A 16,277-nucleotide genomic window follows, 5' to 3' on the forward strand; every position below is an offset into this window, starting at 1 on the left:
GTTCCACATTATTAAGCAAGTCACAGTTCTCATGCAATATGGGGAGGAAGAAAGATTTTTCTGAAGATGAAAAGCATGAAATGGTGCAATGTTGTGCAAAAGGCATGAAAACAACTAATATTGTGTGAAACTGAATGGAGATTATCGAATTATCATAAGATTTGTGAGTGATTTAGAGCACAGCAGAATTCGGTCAGATAAAGGCTTATTAATGAACGTTCCTGTCAAAAAATGTATTGTATTAAAAGGGCAGCTATAAAAAAAAGCCAGTGTTGAGCAGCAAACAGGTATTTGAAGCTGCTGGTGTCTCTGGAGTCTCAAAAAGCTCTCCATGCAGGCTGGCAGTTGTGCGTAAAAATGCATTTCAGCCACTCCAAACCAAACCTCACAAAGAGAAACATTTACAGTGGGTTTAGAAATACACAAAGACTCATTTTTTAAATAGTTTTAGTCACTAAATAATGCCGTACTACTACTGGATGGTGTAAATGGATGGATTTCTGGATGGTTGGTGAATGGCACCACGTTCCAACAAGACTGCGATGTCAGCAAGGAGCTGGCGGGTGATGTTTTGGGCTGGAATATTGGGAAGTGAGATGGAGGGTATTAAAATGACTTTTGCAAGATATGTGGAGTTCATAACTGTCCATTTTCAGCCATGGTATAAAAAGGAGGATAGTGCATAGTACTATGCACTATCCCATGCTGCAAAAAACACCACAGAAATAAAATGGTGTCTAAAATGCATTTTTACGCACAACTGCCAGCCTGCATGGAGAGGTTCTCAAGACTCCAGAGACACCAGCAGCTTCAAATACCTGTTTGCTGCTCAACACTGGCTTTTTTTATAGCTGCCCTTTTAATACAATACATTTTTTTGATAGGAACTTTCATTAATAAGCCTTTATCTGACCGAGTTCTGCTGTGCTCTAAATCACTCACAAATCTTATGATAATTCGATAATCGCCATTCAGTTTCACACAATATTAGTTGTTTTCATGCCTTTTGCACAACATTGCACCATTTCATGCTTTTCATCTTCAGAAAGATCTTTCTTCCTCCCCATATTGCATGAGAACCATAACTTGCTTAATAATGTGGAACAACCTCTAAGTAGGGTTTCCATAGATCTGGCAAATTATTTTGTCTGAGATTGATACCAGTTATCTAAAAAGACATGGATAAACAAACAAACAAACTAAAATCTGAATGTTTATTGTACTGAAATCTTACTGATATGTGTCTTGCATAATAATTAGTAATAATAGTAATATTAATAATTTGGAACGCAGTGTATTACTGCTTTTACCGTATTTTGAATCAAATAAATGCAGCCTTATTGAGCATAAGAGATTTCTTTCAGAAACATAAAATTTTGAACAGAAGTGTATAACTAATATAGTAGTTAAAATATTAGTTGTTATCTTGAATATCATTTAATCTTGACTTCTATTGAAAATGTGCCCTTTGGTGGAAAAAAAACAACAACAAAAAAAGACAAAACTGGTAAAATGTAATATAAAATGTAGGTTACTTGACATTTATCTTTTTGGTTATGGACCTGTTGTCTAAAAACCAATATCACTGGCGATCCTGCTGTAGATTTTGATCATGCCGCCCACCCATACGGTGATGTAATGGATGAGTAAAAAAATCAGGAGGAGAGAATAGTTGATGTAGGAGGGTTTTTTGTTGTTCCTGAGGGCACACGGAAAGGTAACTTGTAAAAATGTTCAGATGAAAGAAGAGAGAAAGAAAGAAAATAATCTGCAGAGGACTGTGCCAGACCTGTGATATTAAGATGTAGCCCGTGGAAATGTGGGCACGGCCCTCGTGTTTAATAGCCTTTTTTTGTCAACCGTATCATGGTGCATCTATAAAGAAAACTTAATTACCTCGTCCCTAAACTCCTTTAAGAACTTCTGGTCATCTCGGTGTGTCACAGTTTCCAATAAAGATCACGGCACCCGCAAATTGGGGCGGAGGCAGAGGGCTGGGAGGAACCCGAGCCCACCTGCCTATCAAAGTCAGAAGCAGTTAGTTCACCCATCGGCGTAGAGACAGAGAGCATTAGGGTTGATCCTGTCTAACCTTGGGGTGCCTGGAAAGGCAGAATGGAAGTGATTAATCTTAGAATAGAGGAAAAGGAACATTACAGCTCTGATGCATTGTCTTTGTCCTGCGCAGTCCACGACATCACTGCTTTTAATGACCCCATCAGCCTCTGCTGTACACTTGCATTTCAAGAAAGCAAAACTGCACGTACGTAAGATCGATTTTTTTAATTAAATGGTGTCGTGCCAGTGCCATAGAGTCACTTCTGCCTTAGTTATTTCAGTTATTTGTCCCTGAGCCACAGAGGCAAAACCATTGTCATATAATGATGTGAATAAAATGGTTGCACTGTACCATATCGCTGACTGTGCAGTAAAATGTCAGAGGTGATTATATCTAATGAGTTTTGTGAATAATTAAAAGTTGACTTTTGCTGCAGGCCCTGCAAAAGATACTCTAACTGGCAGAAACGTGATCCCAAACAGGTGATGAAGGTTTAGATCTATGTAAGATAGATGCAATCCAACACGACAGCATCAATCCCCAGGGGCCAGTTTAGTTTGAGACATACTGATCGAGGACACTCGGGGCAGCTGAAGATGCAATAAAAGGACATAAAAAAGTTACGTTGACTGATATGCACATGAATGAAAATACATAGAGAAAACATAAAAATAAAAAAACAGAAATACGGAGAGGTACCGGGACTAGGTTGTTTCTAAAACACCACAAAATAAATAAAGGATTAGTTCACTTCAGAATGAAAATGTCCTGATACTCATCCCCATGTCATCAAAGATGTTTGTCTTCCTTCACTCCAAAGAAATTAAGGTTTTTGAGGAAAACATTTTAAGATTTTTCTCTAAATAGTAGACTTCAACAGCTACCAATGGGTTGAAGGTCCAAATTGCTGTTTCAGTGCAGCTTCAAAGGGCTTTACACAATCCCAGCTGAGGATTAAGGTCTTATCTAGCAAAACGAAAATATGGAGAGGTGCCAGGACTATGTTGTTTAAATGAAACACCTCAACTATAGCCCTGGTTCCAAATTGGATGAAAATCAAAAGAGGAAGATACAATAATTAAAGGATTAGTTCACTTCACAATTAAAATTCCCTGATAATTTACTCACCCCCATATCATCAAAGATGTTTGTCTTTCCTTCTTCAGTCGAAAAGAAATTATGGTTTTTGAGGAAAACATTCCAGGATTTTTCTCCGTTTAGTGGACTTCAGTGGGGTACAACGGGTTGAAGGTCCAAATTGCCATTTCAATGCAGCTTCAAAGGGCTCTACACAATCCTAGACGAGGAATAAAGGTCTTATCTAGTGAAACGATTGGTCATTTACAAAAAAAACAAAAAAACATTTATACACAAATGCTTGTCTTGCACTCTGTGTTGCGCCACACATTACGTAATCATGTTGATGAAAAACTCCATCTCATTTTCTCCTCCAAATTAAATAGTTCGACGTGGTTTTTTTTTTTTGTAAAGGCTGATTTAGTCTTTACACGTTCGCTTTATAGACACTGGATCGATACTTTTGCCTACGTCACACGTGACCTTTCCAACATGATTATGTAATACATGGTGCAGAGCTAGTGCAAGACGGGTATTTGTGGTTAAAAAGTATAAAAATTGTATTTATTTATTTTTTTTTGAAAATGACATATCGTTTCTCTAGATAAGACCCTTATTCCTCGGCTGGGATCGCTTGGAGCCCTTTGAAGCTGCATTGAAACTGCAATTTGGACATTCAACCCATTGGTAGCCGTTGAAGTCCACTATATAGAGAGACAAATCCTGGAATGTTTTCCTTAAAAACCTTAATTTCTTTTCAACTGAAGAAAGAAAGACATGAACATCTTGGATGACATGGTAGTGAGTAAATTATCAGGGAATTTTAATTCTGAAGTAAACTAATCCTTTAAGACAAAAATATGCACAAGCTCTCTTCAATTGATATACATTAAATTGCACTTGATTCAAGTGAGCGTGTTTAACAAGTTTGTTTAACGTTTTCTTTTAATTCCTGCAATGAAGTATGAACCTAATTCCTGATTAAATTGCGTCTTTCTCTCTAGGTTCATATTTGACTCATGAGGCCAGTGGGTTGGATGAACACGGTGAGGTTCAGGAGGCGTTCCTCAACGGTAATGATGCCAGCCAGGGCAAGAAGGAGTACCTACTGTAGCGCCGCCCTAGTGGAGCTCTTCAGAAACACTGGACCGCTGCAGAGTGCACACCGCAACACACACTGATCCCAAACAGACACAACACCACAACGACAACCAGAGGGAATCACAATCGTGCCATATGAAGATGGAGTGGGAAGGAGAGGACGGAGACGTTAATGGAGCAGGGCGGAGAGGGAGAAAGCCGAGAGGAGAGGATAATTATTATGATTGAAAGAGACCATCACACACACTCTTTCGGTTTTTAGTGGCGTGTACAATAGGAAACTAGCCGTAATTGTAGGTCCAGGAGAGAAAAGTGTCCATTTAAAATAGGCCGATCCATAACCAGCCAGGACTGCATTGCTGCTGGAAGCCGCAAAGGGCTTATGAGCTATTGAATGTCCCAGTGTGAGCAAATTGAAATCCCTTGCATTTGCCAAAGCGTACTGTATGGGCCTCAGAGACTGAGCTGGTAGAGAATAACTCCACCAATGACTGAGAGCGCAGAGCCGTCCTCATAAAGTATTCATCGGCGCTTTTCATCCGGCAACTCCATTATCGGCTCACGTTGGCCAAAACCTGTTGACTTGTGAAGAAAAGTTCCTCTCATTTTGATCCTCTCTCGGTGACTCTCTGTTTCCCGCTCTCCAATGCTCCTTCCTCTCCCTCCTTTATCTCTCCACTATTGTTTGTTAATAATTAAGGGATTAAACATGTTCTCTTTTATGAGCGGAATGAATTGGAGCGGCCCGCTCGCTCTGATGCTGTAAAAAGGGGCTTAATTATCACAAAAAGTCATTGGGAACGTGAAACCGCGAGGAGTTCGACTTGGGTGAGAAAAAAACAGGAAGGGAGTTTGTAGAGAACATGTCAGAAATTTCGATGTTTTTTTTTTTTTTTTTGATTGCTCAACACGAAAACACTTACACAATGAAACATATCTCTAAAGTCATTATTTGTATGAAAAAGTCTACAAAGTAAGTTAAATGACTCTTTTAAGAAAAAAAAAAAAACATTTACTTTTGCGCGCATTACCAAGCGATGCTATCGTACTAACACAGACTATTAGCTTAGAGGTGCAAAACTGAACAAACTACTGTTACGTCATCTTTAAAAAAAAAAAAAAATTAAAATTCACAAAAATATATATTTCGTTTGTCTTTAAAAGATATCAAAGGTCTTAATTGTTTTTATTAATTATTATTTGGACTATTATGATTGTTGTTGTTATTATTATTATTATTATTCTTACTGTTATTATAATTGTAAATGTTATAAATTGTATACTTCCCATGCTTTAGTTTTATCAGTAGAAACAGCTGTGTACCCACTTTTCTCTCTCCTCTTTCATTCTCTTCCTTCCTTCTTGATCCTCTTTGTGTCTTTCTCCCTATTTGTCTTTCACGTCTCCTCTTTGTCTTTCACTTCCTGTTTATTTTATAGTCTTCGCGTCGCTGTTGATATAGCTAACTGTACATCTTTATAGGGGAAAGATACCAAGCACGAAAAAATAAAAAATACTTAAAGAATCTCGCGTGAAAGACTGATTTTCTGACTTTGAGAAGCTGACACAATCAAGTTTCACCAGCGGCAATAAAAAAAAAGCAGCGAGGAAAAAGGGAGGATATTTTAATTAGCAGAAGCAGCCAGCAGAGATGAAAGCAGTATGACTGAGATGATGAATCATAAGACTCTTATGACAAAAGTGCAGAGACACCAAAGAGAGAGAAGAGAGAGAGAGAGAGCAGGTGCATTAAAATAGTACACCTCCATTATTCCACTGCAATCAATATACGATTGTGTCAGAAGTCACTTGCTGAGCGCTTCGGGAGGGGTTGGATTAGATTTTAAAGTCGAGGGGAGGATGACTGATCGATGTGTTTGTCCTCTATTGATGGAGAGGCTCTGCAGAAAGCTGTCATAAACAGTAACTGTCACATGGCAATCAAAGCGCACTCTTCGTTACCTGCTGTTCTGCTCGCTTTGAGCAGCTCCTTAGATAAAGAAGGACATATGCTAGCAATTTCCTTTTAGTATGAGTTAATGCTTCACAAAGCACGATCAGATGAGACGCGTTGCTAATTTCGGGGCTTCTGAGAAGCGAGTTACGCTTCAGTGAGCCGACAAACTCCAAAGCAGAGTTCAAATGAAAAATGACAGCCATATAGACTTGATGTGAACTTCATCAATCTCTTGTAATTTTGTTTATTGGACCTCGGCTGACATCTCAAAGGCAGATCCATGGGTAAATAAACCATATGCTGGTCAAACAGCGCATCCTTCGGCTTTATCCAAGGACGATGAGCGTTACGTTCTCTGCATGAAGGATTTGAAGCTTCCGTACTCCTTGTAATGACCCCATCCAAGAGGATGTGGACTAGAGCAGGTGCGACGAATTGACTGAAGCCGCTTTAGCGGTGAAAGTTTGTCATTTCGGCAGGAAGCTAAAGGCTCTCGAGCGAAGAGAACAATCGAATGAGCTCTCGGTTAGGGAAAGCTTTTACTTGTTTTACCTTTTTGACGGTCCACCTTCACTCAATAATTCACCTCGACATTGGAGGTTAGTGCGCACTTTAATGAGAGAGAAAAGCATTTGCAAGAAAAATGGTTGGAAGACAATGATCAAGAAAGAAAAAGCGCCAGACAAATCAAAGTCAGGGCTATACAAAGACAAAGTGAGGAGCAAAAGTAACATTAGATGGAGGATTTCGTGCTTGAGACTTGGATGAATAATGAGTGGATTGGGGAAGTGAGGCAGCGAAGAGAGAGAAGAAGAAATGAAGATCATAACGCAAATATTCAGATACAAAAGGAGTCATTTCTTACTCTAGCACTGGCACATGTGAGCAAAAAGAATAATCCAATTAGTGTGAAACAGGGCTTTTATTCGAGCTGCACATAAGAAGTGCGCATTTAATCAAAACAGCTATGGAATCCTGTTTTCCCTGGGAGTTATTGAGTGGTTAATTATCTCGATGCATTTAAATGGTCTCTCCCACTTGATATGCTATTGTAGTTGTTATAATTAAACATTCAGATCAAACCACAAGCTTGTGCTGGGTTTGAACATTGATGGGACACATTTTGATATACTATATTTAATTAAGCACAAGTATGCAAACTTATTAATGTATTCATATAACAGTCTTCTGAGATTTTACCATGTAATCCTGGAGTATCACTAGGATTAAAGATGGCAGCAATTCAATATTTATTGGACCATTTTTGCAACATAACACATTGGACGTGATTAAAAAGCACTTTATAAATCAGAAAAGGCCTGTTTTGTTCATGCCTTGCTTATTTGTTGTTAATGACATAAAACTAAGGTCTGGCAAATATTTCTTGCATATTGCAATAATCTTTTTCAGCCCCCTGAAGTATTCATTATTTCCATGCCAAAAAACTCATATCTGGGAAGCCATGTTAGGGAATGATAACTCAAGAATTAGCATTGATACCCTTGTGGGAATTGGTAGATGCATAGACAAACTTATTTCCTTCAAATCCAATTGGTTCAGAGTCCCCAGATATCTTCATAATTGGCCCCTAAAGTGGAAAAAAAACTTTTCAGACATGGGTGGTATCGGGGCCCTAATCATAAAAACAAAACCAACGATACAAATAAATGTGTTTTGATATTTGAACAAGTCTTGATTGACTTTAACAAATTTGCAAGTCCATAAACAGAATGTGAGAGGTTTGGTACAGTCACTCATTTAGCCAAGTCCATATAAAAATGTCTCATGTAATTACGGCAGTTAAAATAAACTGACCAAAACCGATTTAAATTTAATTTGGATTGAAATGGCTGGTGTAAAACTTTGATAATATTAGCCTAGACGTGTAAACACTCATCAGTTTGTTTCCTGACGTTCTGTACTATACTATGTAAACTTTTGAGCCAAGTGGATTTTGAACGCAACTTGAAAAATGTTTTTATCTTTGATCATTATGTTGCACAAATGAAAATGTGCTGGAAAACTGTAACCTTTTTGCAGATTTTAATGTTAAAATGTAATTTATGTGATTAAATGTCAGCAATATGTACAAATGTGCTTGAGAATCTCCCACAGAAGAGGCTCATTTTTTCTGAAGGAATCAAAGAGGTAAGAAGCAGTTTACATTTGTGGTGATCAAAACTGATGGTTTAAATCTATTCGTCACAGTATATAAGACAGAATATGTAGATCTCACTATCTATCCTGAAGTTTCAAATAGCAGATATGAATAACAGAGTTTGGAACCGGAATGAAATCATTGTGAACAGAAAAAATGTGCCCCTTTTAAATGTAACTAATGACTACAAAGGAGAAACGTGGCATGTAGGTCTACAATAATTTAAGCGGGCCAGAAAAATATGAAAAGTCCATTAATACTTATGTTTTAGATCTCAAATAACACAAAGTATGAACAAAATAGTTGAGCAGTAATACACTTCTTAATTCCTTCTTAATTCCATCTGGACTGACTCTAATACAAATAAAGCCTGGCATTAGCTAATATTGGATTAGTTTTACTCAACTGCTGAATATAATTACACATTACCCATGCAAGGACTCTACAGATAACTTTCGGTGCCCTCTTCACATCCCTGGAGGTCCTTTGCCTTTCGGTGTTGGCCCAGGGTGACCGTAATCTTCCACTGAACTGAAAGCACTCCCCACAGATTTGACTCGAGAGGTGATAACCCTTGAGGTCAGGTTGGGCACGGATAACAAGGAGCACTCCATGCCTGGCTGCTGAGAGGTGTTGGTGAAGAGGAGTGGGGGCACTACGCTATACGTCTGGAAAAGAACAGAGGCTGTCAGAGAGGTCCAGCCGGGTCTAGTGGCACTCGGGGCGAAGAGTAACAAAGCGTGGGTGATGTGCAGGGGCAGGCAAAGCATTACCAGGAGAGAAACGGAGAGAGCCAAGGAGCGAGACCACACTGAGCTTTGTTTCTGAGAAAATGAGGAGCTTGCAGGAACCTGCTGTGGCGTTAAGCACATCAAGTCCAGATACACGGCCAACAGAACCAACAGAGGAATAACAAACACGGTGATAGCGTAAACATACACAAGGAAAAGCGGACTGAGCATGGTGTCGGTGGCACAGACGCCCCAGTGGCTGCCGTGGATCTCTGCATAAGTAAAGTTCTCCTTGTCCTCCACCAGAAACTTGGATAGAAAACCTCCATAAGGCAAGAATTGGCCGATAACAGAGCGATCCTGGGGGTAGGGCCGTTTGGGAGGGAGGGCTGGGGTGGTGTAATTTTCTTCAGGCCATTCATCCATCCCGAGTCCAGCCGTATCGTCGTTCTCAGAAATTCCCCAAGCATAAGAAGAGTTGGAAATGATGAACTGGCCGAAGGCGGTGATCACGGAAATGACCCAGCAGAGCAGCACTGAGCACAAAACCCGCCTGCGAGTCACTAAGCCTGCATATCTGAAAGAAACATAAGTTCCGTCCTGCATTTTTACTATTAAGCATATTCAGCACAATTTAATACTCTGATTTTATAGTCAGCACAAACTGAGTCTTTAATGTTATTTCACATGAAAATAGCTTGCTGAACGTCTTATTCATAAACATTGCGAAACAAGGTCGGGATGTTCACGCTCACCTGTTCCCCAGGCGCCACTGCAGGTGTGTGTTAAGGGTGAGTAGAAGCAGAAGGCACACAGTGAACTGCCTGACCAGTAGGGGGCAGGAGACCATGGCGATACAGGTGTACAGGCACCGGGAACTCCTCAGGTTTAATAGCACAGACACAGGAGTGACCACAATACTGCCCACTGACCCAACCAAACTGAGGCAAAGTTTCAGGCATGCAGATGTGCTCCACTTTCTAGTTCCTGCCACAGCTGCAGAAGAACCAGCAGACAAGCACAACCGCACACTCACTCCCATCACCAGCACTGCTATTACACACTGAATCAAGGAATATAGCCACATAACATACATGACCCCTATGAGAGAAAGGGAGATGATGATGATAATTAATTAAAGAATTAAATATATAAGAATGACAAATTAATTGGATAAAAGCGTATGCCAAATGAATAAATGTCATTTTGATCATATCATCAACAGCATGATTGGTCCCTGCTGCTGCTACTCTTATAAATTGTTGGAGGGGCCCAGACTAGGAAAAAGTTCTGGTCATCCCTCCTTGTCCACACCAAAACACAAAAATGACCTGCCATTGTAATTTTTGAGCTATAATTTGTACGCGTCATCTTGCACTCCAGGAAATCTTCAGTTTTGAAAATCCAATTAGATACTTGCACATTTAGTTGGATTTATTAAAATTATACTATTATTATTATTATAAATATTGAATATTTATCATAATAAATAATACATTATTCATATAAAAACATGATCATTTAATGTAAATTAATGGTAATAATAATTGTTATAATCAACCATATAATTAATATTTATATTAATATAAGGTCAGTTCATTTTAATAATAACATTTAAATAAATCAATAATAATAAATTCATATTGTAGAATTTGTATCATTTATGTTTGTTGTGCATAACAATTGAATTGCTACTAGTAAAAATGTTCAATTTTGGTATCTGAAAATGTATTTCTGATATCAATATAATTTCAGATAAAAAAATGTCTTTCTTACTAGTAACAATCACATTCATGATATCAGAAACTAACATTGTCACTAGTGAAAATCAAATTATTGATATAAAAAATTAACATTGTAGTACCAATTAAATTTTTGATATCAAGAACAAGAATTCTAGTTTTTACTAGTGAGAATATAATTCTTGATATCAAAAATTAGCATTTTAACTAGTGAAAATTGAATTGTTGATATCAAAAATTTAATTTGTTACGGAAAGTAATTCCTGATATCAAAAATTGCCATTGTTACTAGTGGAAATGTAATTCCTGATATCAAAAATTAGCATTTTAACTAGTGAAAATTGAATTGTTGATATCAAGAATTCATATCCTGAGAATGAATAAAAGTCAAAACGGCTTGCCATAGCTAGCGGATAGTGAGGAGATGTTTGCTGTATGTGACAAAGCATGTTTTAGCCTAAAAACGTGTGACATCACTTAGAGCACCTTTAATTATTCATCAATAAATGTATTAATAAATGTTTATTTATTAAACATATTAATACATTTCCAACATACTTCAGCAATATAGTAATTTTAAACAATATTTGAGTTGAATAAAACTACCCAGCATGTTGGGCAAACATTTAACCCAATAGCTATTGCTGGGTTTGTCCATTTTCAACCCAACTTGAGTTGTTTTAAAAAAGGGACAGTTCACCCAAAATTGAAAATCCTGTCATCATTAACTCACCCTCAAGTTGTTCCAAACCTGTATATATTTCTTTGTTCTGCTGAACACAAAGGAAGATATTTGGAAGAATGTTTCTAACCAAGCAGATGTCTGCCCCCATTGGCTACAATAGTAGGAAATAAAAATACTATGGCAGTCAATGGGGGATGAGATCAGTTTGGTTACTGACATTCTTCCAAATATATTCCTTTGTGTTCAGCAGAACAAAGAAAATTTTACAGGTTTGGAACTTGAGGGTGAATAAATGATGACAGAATTTTCATTTTTGGGTGAACTATCACTTTTTTAGAGTATAAGTGCATAACATTGTTTAGAGATTGTCCATATGTGGAAATCTTAAGTTTCAAGCTTAGCTTACAAAAGGAGTTTTATAGAATTAAAAATGCTTTGGCTCACATATGCGTTTAAACAAGCTGCATACAGGAAGACAATAAAAGACTATATATATATATATATTCCTCATGGCATTCGTAGTTTACACTCAATTGAAAAGGTTAACGTGGATTGTTGTGACTGCATCCAGACAGCGGATGTGATCACAAACTACAGAGGAGAAAAGCCTGAAAGTCACGCCGCGCAGCTACACAGCCCCTGTGACAACCCATTCACGTTGCCTCGCTGCTCTGACAGGTTATTTCATTTTGTGCTCAGACAATGGGAAATACATATTTGCGTTAAAAAATAGCTGTTAAAATATCCCCCGAAACGCTTGAATATGCCACCTGTCTTTTTATCATAATGAGTTTGACCTTTTCAACAGCCGCTGACAGTAATCAGTCGGAGAACGACTGTGAGTGTTTCATAGTAATGAACAATCTCTTAATCCAGTGCTGCTCACACGCGCGGGCTGGGCCGCTGGGTCTGCTCTTCTTTCATTGTTTCCCCCACTCAAACAAATTGATTAGCTGAAATAATTAATGGCGTAAAAGTTAGAAGTCGTCTCATTGTGCCGTTCTCATTGTAATACTTCTGCACTTCACTCTCTGCACAATTAATTTCTCCTGCTAATCAACTAGAGCCCAGCGATGCAATAAATACTCGCGGATTCACGGTTCTCCGTTGGCGAAGGGAACAAGAAACGTGTTAATTAATAAACCAACACGTTTTCAATTGAATAAAAGGTGAGAGAAACAAGCTGTTGAAATTAGGCCTACCGTAATTGGACGCGAAGATAAATAGGGCATATGAATCTGTCAGCTCTGGGATTTTTGTCTGTCACCCAATGCTAATTCCTCTCACACGCTCCGTGCTTTTGAAATGTGCTGATGGACAGAGTGAATGCATAACCATAAACCATTTTTACCACAACTCAATACAGTGTGCGCAGGCTTATCAATCCATTCAAGTGTGTGAGGAGAACTGCCCATTCCATTTGGCCAGTACAAAGGGCAGCATCGCCACCATAAATAAACATCAATCTCATTCAGGAACACATAAAGACCCCAGCTCACATATACACACTTAGAAATGCACAGTCTGGGACTGACACACACCATCACCGATTTGCGCACGCCAGGACTCTATCTCTAAAGTAAACAGATATGGCAGGAATGATTGGGTAGAAAGAAGAATGAAGGGGAAAGGAAGGGCTTATCTGTTTGGGAGTTTAGGTGTCGATGCACATGAACTAATTCAGTTCTCAGCAGGGTATGAAATGATAGATTTCTTCCATGGTTCAATAAGGCTGCATCGTTGCTTTAAAGAAAAGAAAAAAACCCACACAGACTGTACTAATACATAAGATTCATATTGCCCTTCACAAGACTGTCTTAAGGTTATAGTATTCAAGCCCTCCCGTTGTGTTGAAAATATGGGTACGACGTTTATGTAGGAGGTTATTCAACGTGACCCTCATCGTGTTCCATGCAATTTTTATATAGTGACTATTTGCACACTGAGGTGCAAATAACAAGTATAAATTTGTAATTAGTGTAAACGCCATTTATTGGTATTTACTTCTGTATTTTGGTATGTCTGGATCTCAAACCTTTGTGAGGTTAAAAGGCTTCTCACACTTATTTTCAGCATCTCATCAGACTAATTAAGATCCAAAAACTAGATTTTTGTTTTTTGACAGACTCAAATCTGAAGAATTATCCTTTAATCTCGAGTTAACATAAGTCAAATGCTTTTTGTATTAAGTTCTTGACAAGATACAGTAAAGGTTTTATGTTTTGACTCTTTGCTGTTTTTCAAAGGGTTTATTTTTGGCAAATTGCATAGAAACCAAAGGGGGTTTTGCATGGAAACCAGACGTGTCAAAAGTTTACATGCGCATTCAATAAAAAGTCACAAAATTTGAATAAGAAATAAACAGTTTAACCTGTGTTTCAAGCAGTTTAAATATCAAATGTGGTTCAAACTGACCTTCAACACAAGGGCTTACTGGAGGGCCAATGTCCTGCAAAGTTTACTTCAACCCTAATTACACTGAAGCTAATCAAGGTCTTCAGACTCACTAAAACTTCCAGGTGTATTGGAGCTAAACTCTGCAGGACGTCGACTCTCCAGGAGCAGGATTGGACACCCCTGGTCTAGAGTGATGGACGGATGCGGTGGTGGGCATACTGTGGATTGATCAAGACCCTAGCTGCATGCAGGCAGCAGCTGATAGACATATGTTGTAAAATCCAACCTTTCTTTGGAGAATAATCATTTTAAATGGGGGGAAAATCTCATTAAGAAATAAATGTTTTTCTCTAATACACATTGCTCACAATTAATCATACCCTTTTATTCAATACTTTTTGCAACCTCCTTTTCCCAAGATAACAGCTCTGAGTCTTCTTCTATAATGCCTGATGAGTTTGGAGAACACCTGACAAGAGATCAGAGACCATTCCTTCATGCAGAATTTCTCCAGATCCTTCAGATTCCCAGCTCCATGTTGGTGCTTCTTCTCTTCAGTTCGCTCCACTCATTTTCTTTAGGGTTCAGGTCAGTGGACTGGGACGGCCATGGCAGAAGCTCAGTGACCCATTTTTGTGTTGGATTTGATGTTTGTTTTGGATCATTGTCCTGTTGGAAGATCCAAGCACAGCTTATTATAAGACTTCTAACAGGGACAGTCAGGTTTTGATTTTTTATCTGTTGGTATTCCATGATACCATGTATCTGATCAAGATGTCCAGGACCTCTGGCATAAAAATAGGCCCACGACACTAAAGATACAGCAGTATATTATTTCATTGTACACATGGTGTACTTTTTACCCCTGTGTGCACCAAACCCATCTTAAGTGTTTGCTGCTAAAAAAGCTAATTTTTGGTTTCATCTGAGCATTGAATCCATCTCGTTTGAAGTTCCAGTAGTGTCAGTTACTTTTCAAATTTTCTATGGTCAGATGAAGAGTCAGAAGAAGCACTAACATGGGGCTGGGAATCTGAAGGATCTGGAGAGATTCTGCATGAAGGAATGGTCTCTGATCTCTTGTCAGGTGTTCTCCAAACTCATCAGGCATTATAGAAGAAGACTCAGAGCTGTTATCTTGGGAAAAGGAGGTTGCAAAAAGTATTGAATAAAAGGGTATGATTAATTGTGAGCAATGTGTATTAGAGAAAAACATTTATTTCATAATGAGATTTTCCCCCCATTTAAAATGATTATTTTCCAATGAAAGGTTGGATTTTTGTAGATTTTTTAAAAGTATTAACGATGCAGATTTATCTTCACAGCCTTCTTTGGTCATATTTACTAAGGGTATGAATAAGTTCGAGCACAACTGTATATATGACTTTCTTCCTTCTGATGAACACAATCAGAGAAATATTAATATCCTGATGTATCCGATCTTTATAATGGTAGTGAGTGGGATCAACGAGTATGAGCTGAAGACAGTGTCTCCATCCACATCCATCCATCATAAACATACTTCACATGGCTTCAGGGGGTTAATAAAGGCCTTCTGAAGCGAAGCGATGGTTTTGTGTAAAAAAAAAAAAAAATCACCCTCATGCCGTACCACACCCGTAAGACCTTCGTTAATCTTCGGAATACAAATTAAGATATATTAGTTGAAATCCAATGGCTTCATGAGGCCTTCATTGGGAACAATGACATTTCATCCCTCAAGATTAATAAAGGTACTAAAAACATATTTAAATCAGTTCATGTGAGTACAGTGGTTCAGTATTAATATTATAAAGCGACGAGAATGTTTTTGGTGCGCCAAAAAAACAAAATAACGACTTATTTAGTGATGGCCGATTTCAAAACACTGCTTCATGAAGATACGGAGCATAATGAATCAGTGTACCGAATCATGAATTGGATCGTGTGTCAAACTGCCAAACGGCTGAAATCACGTGACTTTGGCACTCCGAACAGAAGATTGGACACGCTGATTCGTTTATGCTCCGATGCTTCCTGAAGCATTGTTTTGAAATCGGTCATTACTATAGGCCTATAAGTCGTTATTTTATTTATTTTATTTTTTTTGGCACACCAAAAATATTCTCGTCACTTTATAATATTAATATTGAACCACTGTACTCACATGAACTGATTTAAATATGTTTTTAGTACCTTTAAGGTTAACTAATGTCTTATGGGTGTGGAACGACATAAGGGTAAGTAGCCTAATAAATGACAGAATTTTCATTTTTGGGTGAACTAACCCTTTAACAAGTAACAAAGTAAAATATCTAGCTTCCACCAGACCGCATTCCATATTCTTATGAAGAAAATGTAAAACTCTTGCAGTTCAAAACGCTTGCACTA

General features: G+C 38.2%; 2 protein-coding genes across 5 annotated transcripts in view; one reads left to right on the forward strand and one right to left on the reverse strand.

The window, feature by feature from the left end:
- The window catches only part of cadm4 (cell adhesion molecule 4), a 166,450-nt gene extending 160,688 nt beyond the window's left edge, over positions 1–5,762 (forward strand). For all 4 annotated transcript variants that reach the window (XM_067395729.1, XM_067395743.1, XM_067395722.1 and 1 more), the window contains one exon: positions 4,141–5,762. In XM_067395729.1, coding sequence (XP_067251830.1) covers positions 4,141–4,250 — 110 coding nt within the window. In that variant the 3' untranslated portion in view covers positions 4,251–5,762. The remainder of the gene's footprint in view (positions 1–4,140) is intronic.
- A 3,057-nt stretch (positions 5,763–8,819) lies between these two features.
- Positions 8,820–10,125, reverse strand: LOC137029419 (adenosine receptor A1-like). Its single transcript, XM_067399022.1, has 2 exons — positions 9,839–10,125; positions 8,820–9,660 (listed from the first exon to the last, which is right to left on the reverse strand). The coding sequence occupies exons 1-2, from the start codon at positions 10,123–10,125 to the stop codon at positions 8,820–8,822; spliced, it is 1,128 nt and encodes a 375-aa protein (XP_067255123.1).
- Between the last annotated feature and the right edge of the window lie 6,152 nt (positions 10,126–16,277).

Source organism: Chanodichthys erythropterus, chromosome 2, assembly GCF_024489055.1.
Source record: "Chanodichthys erythropterus isolate Z2021 chromosome 2, ASM2448905v1, whole genome shotgun sequence".
NCBI classification, from domain to species: domain Eukaryota; kingdom Metazoa; phylum Chordata; class Actinopteri; order Cypriniformes; family Xenocyprididae; genus Chanodichthys; species Chanodichthys erythropterus.